At 37.7% G+C, this 4,902-nt stretch overlaps 1 protein-coding gene across 1 annotated transcript in view; it reads left to right on the top strand.

The window, feature by feature from the left end:
• Nucleotides 1-4,902, top strand: part of ZFHX4 (zinc finger homeobox 4) — a 127,022-nt gene that overhangs the window by 119,014 nt on the left and 3,106 nt on the right. Inside the window, exon 10 of the mRNA XM_009891887.1 lies at nt 1-508. Within this exon, the coding sequence (XP_009890189.1) occupies nt 1-508 (508 nt within the window). The remainder of the gene's footprint in view (nt 509-4,902) is intronic.

Below are 4,902 nucleotides of genomic sequence, written 5' to 3'. Positions count from 1 at the left end.
GAATGCAAAATGCTAGGAAATGAGATTGGGCTGCCCAAACGTGTGGTCCAGGTCTGGTTTCAGAATGCCCGGGCTAAAGAAAAGAAATTCAAAATTAACATAGGGAAGCCATTCATGATAAATCAGACTGGACCTGATGGGACAAAGCCGGAATGTTCTCTATGTGGCGTGAAATATTCTGCGCGTTTGTCCATAAGAGATCATATCTTTTCCAAACAACATATTACTAAAGTGAGAGAAACTGTGGGAAGTCAGCTAGATCGGGAGAAAGATTATTTAGCTCCTACAACGGTTAGACAGCTGATGGCACAGCAAGAATTGGATCGTATAAAGAAGGCTACTGATGTGCTAGGATTAACAGTACAGCAGCCAGGCATGATGGACAGCAGTTCTCTTCATGGTATCAGTTTGCCAGCAGCTTATCCAGGACTCCCTGGCCTTCCTCCTGTTCTTCTGCCTGGAATGAATGGTCCATCCTCCTTACCTGGATTTCCACAAAGTTCAAACAGTAAGTCTATAAGGGGATGATTTTCTCATTTTATTACTTTGGTCATCGTGCTTAGTCACCATCCCCTTCTAAAACACAACATATTATGCATTCATGTCATGCTTGTGAGACTGGTGTGAGTAGCTAAAATGTACTGCTATGAGTTGTACTCAGTGCAATTCTCGGTTGTTGCGGTAGCCTGGATAATATCTCTGATTTTGAAAAAAAAAAAAGAAAGAATTTCAGTTGAAATCTAATTGACAGAAATGTTTTTAGTCCATATTAGGCCTCTGTAGCAAAAGCAATATAACAATAGCGTTGTTATGCCTTTTTTTTTTTTAATGATAACTCCTTTAGGCAAAACTTGGGTTAGAATTTTCTATACAAATTTTTTGCATGCAAATATTTAAAGTAACATCCGATGAAACACAGAATAGTAATTCCCACATTATCGGTTCATCAGACATTTGGTCCACCCCTTAGACCAGTCCAACCTGTTGTTTAATTCAAAATAAATATCTAAAATAAAATGCTGCCCAAGACTCTTTATGATATTTCTGAATAACTGTCTGCTAAGATAAGAAGGTTTTTGTTGAAGGTGATTTGTAATGGCAATTTCATTGTGATCCAAATTCCAGGCGCTGATGAACATCTCCTACTCCTAGTCTGTAAAGTCATTGCAGACATGTACCACTTCATTCAGGCTTTCACTTTTAATTGCACAAGTAACTGTTTTACTGACTGTTTTGACTCTGGTTTGACTCTGGGTTTTGCTCACATTGGAAAGCACTTCCTCTTAAAATGTATCACTGAAGTTAGAGAATCAAGTTTTCTGCAGAATGATTTGTTTAGTCCTCAAAGAATGAACCTCATTTATTTTCTTGTATTAGGCTCCAATTTTGCAGTCAGAGTTCACTGAGAGTGCAGCCTTGCAGATTGAAGCTCTCCCATTCATCTTCTAACTTTGCACATTCATATCAAATATGTGCACAGCAGAGTTAGGGAGCTGGTTAAGACCCCTCACCTCATTTTATCCAGTAATTCCACCTGCTGTTGATCTCTAAACTTTGATTTAGAAAGCAACTCACTTTGCCAGGTAAGGTAGGAGCTTAATCACCAGTGTTGTCAGACATACTAAGACTGTAGCAATGTCTTCTCTGCTACCTAGCTCTGCTTTGATTGATGATGAACATGCTCTTGTTTGCTTAAGTGGTGGTCAAAGCATCTTGTTTTTCTCTTCATTGGATCAGAATGGCTTTCTTTCCACAATGGAGTCTCTGGCTGAGTGCCCTCTTGCTTTTGTCAAACACTTATTGGCACAGAGAGTGCACATAAAGGAAATATGAAGTTGCTGTATTTCCTTCTTAATGGCATACAGTGTCCAGGTCCAAAAATGGCCGGTTGTTGTTTATTGAAATTATAGATACAGTTTCTCCATATAACTTTGCTAAATAGCTATGGCTAGGTTGACCTTCAGGTAAAATGGGCTCAGACTTTTTCTATACTACTAAATAAATTAGCTTGGGAAGATATTATATTCTTTCACTCTCAAAACCAGGATGTCCCCATGCAAAGCGTGTCTTGGGAATGGTCGTGGACCCATGATAGCCTCTCAGCTGTGCTCAGGAGTTGTTTAGGACGATGCTAGTTGGCCCAGGCCAAAACAGTGCCAGTGACCATTCTTACTGTTTAACTTTACAGATGGTTTAGGTTCAGTTTTTAGGAAATGTTCCCTGGTACTGCTTAACTGGCTAGTATCAATGTAGCCTCAGAGTCTGTAAATAGTCCTGTTAACAATAAAAAAGGTATTATTACAGGCCAATTTTCAGATTTTCTATCTCTTCTTTGAGATAAATTTAAATCATTAGTCCCAGAGCATACACAGTGCGCTGCCAATTGAGATGGATTTTTACCCCCTTTCATCTTGCATCTTCTTAAGGTTAATTAGCCTATTGTGGGCAAAGCTAGCTTTAGCTACTAGCTAGCTGTAAGCTGTAAGCTAGCTAGTAGAATGTCATTGTTAACTTTTTCTTCTACCATATGCTAAATAGCCCCTACATCCCCTTTTTGTTGCTTGGCAAATACTTGCATGCATAAATCTCCATTCCCTAATGATACATAATGGAACAGTCATAGTGAATGGAAAAAAAAAATAGATTATTTTAATCATTCATCATAGAAAACCAGTAATAAATGCTCTCCAGTATGTACTCAACACTAGTATTTTCTGCACCTAATTAACCCATTTCTGTTTTCTGCTCTACCCTGCTTTGGCTGATAGTGCACATTCATATTTGATGCTAAGAACTGTTTAAGAAGTATCTTTTCAGAAGTAGGCTTCCAAGCAAGCTTTTCTTTGGCTGTAGTTCTTCCAGCAGCATGTGTATTCTCAGCCAGCAGGACAATTGTTCTGTATCATTCTTTGCATGAAGGATTTTCTGAAGCTAACTCCCTGATGACTCACTATCCCATACTTCAACTCTACTTCTTGTCAAGTGTATGGTTTCTTCTCTTTCGGACCCAATCCTGAAAATGCACTCCAGAAGTCTCACTGGGATCCCTTATATTCAAATATTTACCTGTTTTCACTGATGCTTACAGGGTTGGTAACCGTATTTCCTTTGGCAAAGCCCATCCATTCTGTCCTACATGTTTGTTTAAAGGACAATGTCAACATTAGTAAGGTCCTCACTTTTAAAGAATTTGCTTGCTGTTTGCTAAGACAGGGAACATCACATTTAAAACACTCTTTTGTGTTTTTCTTTACTCATGCTAGACATAGTAATTAGCCTGATTATTTTCACTGGTTAATACAAGTTTAGGAGGGATTTCACTTTCATGTTGTGGCATCTAGGATTGTTTATGGGTTTCCAAAAATGTACAAACCCCAGCAATTTTGCAAAATACTATTATTTTTTAAATGCAATGCTTGCTTTTACAAAAGGTTTGAAATGGAACACTTGAAAATAATGCTAAATAACAAAAGATGGAAGTATTCAAACTACAGTTTATTTTATCTTCTTTATGTGGTGCTCAAACTGGACTTATATTTGTAGAGATTTAGATTTGTCAAAATTAGATAGCTTCATTTCTGAATGAAAGGACCCATTAACTTTGAAGTCAGTTATTTTTTTCTAGTTTTTAATGTCAGAATGATTGTGTGGTTCTAGGATACATTGACAAATCCTCTCACCTATGGGATATATTTCTCTACATAACGTAATTATACCATCTTGTGGGCATCAAATGCTGAGCAAGGTCTCAAAATTACTGCTACGTTTGCTCAGCATAATTCCTAATGTGGAGTTATCTGGTGGAATTTTAATTCATACAGAATTTGAGTTCTGGCTTGTCTTTGTTCTTCACTCCCCTTCCTGTTTTCTAGGTGACTGTAGATAGAAGAGTTCACCTGCTGTTTTCAGCTGTTCTTAAAATTCACATTCTCTTTTCTTCTTAGCTTTGTGTTTCTGCCTGTGATCCCTTGCAGAAAACTAGTGCTTCGTCTTGCTTCAAGCTATTAATACTGGTTCTATGAACCTTTTAATGTCATCATCATTACCATAGGTTCCTTGCACATCACTTAAGCCTGGGCTGCCTTGAAGATTCACGGCAGCTTTTTCCAAGAATGCACACATCACTGGGTAATATGTACTTAGTGGTTTTTGAAATCTTATAAAGAGAGAAATTTGATTCAGCAGCAATTACTTTCCCTATTATTAGGGCACTAAATTCTGTTCTCTGTTTGCTTTTGGCCCATTGGTAACAGTTTCATTTTTATATTTTTAGCCCTCTGAATCCTCCAAGAGAAAGAGAAGTCTCTCCTTTTTGATAGTCACTTGAAAGAGTTAGCAGGATTAGAATGTTTCTTCATGATTACTGAATTTTCTATTCTACATCTCTCATGTCTGGAAATGGAGCATTAGTTTAAACAAGTTTTCTTCATTTAGTTTTGGAAACCCTGTTCCACATTTAACTTCCAATAAAATAGGTGGATTTCACTCTTCTATTGCAGCCTGTGTGGATATTTAGCTGAATGCTGTGCATTTCAGCTAAATTCCAAAGAATATCTGGAAAACAGAATAGATGGCATCGTCAGTGTGAGCAGACTGAAGACAACATGATGTGTAAGGGTTGAAGAGGTTAAGAATAGAAAGAAATCGGAAAAATCCTAAGTAGCTGACAAGCCCAAATAACCACGACAAAGCTGGGGTGGCAGTTCACACTAATTGCATCATTCATGCATTCTCCATCTACAGTATTTATCATTTAATATATTTTCAGCAGGCTCCACACACAATTGCCTGTTACTTCCTGTTGAAAGCATAGGGGCAAGCAATAGCATCTTCGATGTCATCGTGCAGTAACTGTGGCAATTACCCACTTTTTAATTATAACTCTTGTGACTTGTTTCACTG

Source organism: Charadrius vociferus, unplaced genomic scaffold (assembly GCF_000708025.1).
Source record: "Charadrius vociferus isolate BGI_N301 unplaced genomic scaffold, ASM70802v2 scaffold15, whole genome shotgun sequence".
Taxonomy (NCBI): Eukaryota; Metazoa; Chordata; class Aves; order Charadriiformes; family Charadriidae; genus Charadrius; species Charadrius vociferus.
This window is presented reverse-complemented; position numbering and strand designations above follow the sequence as displayed.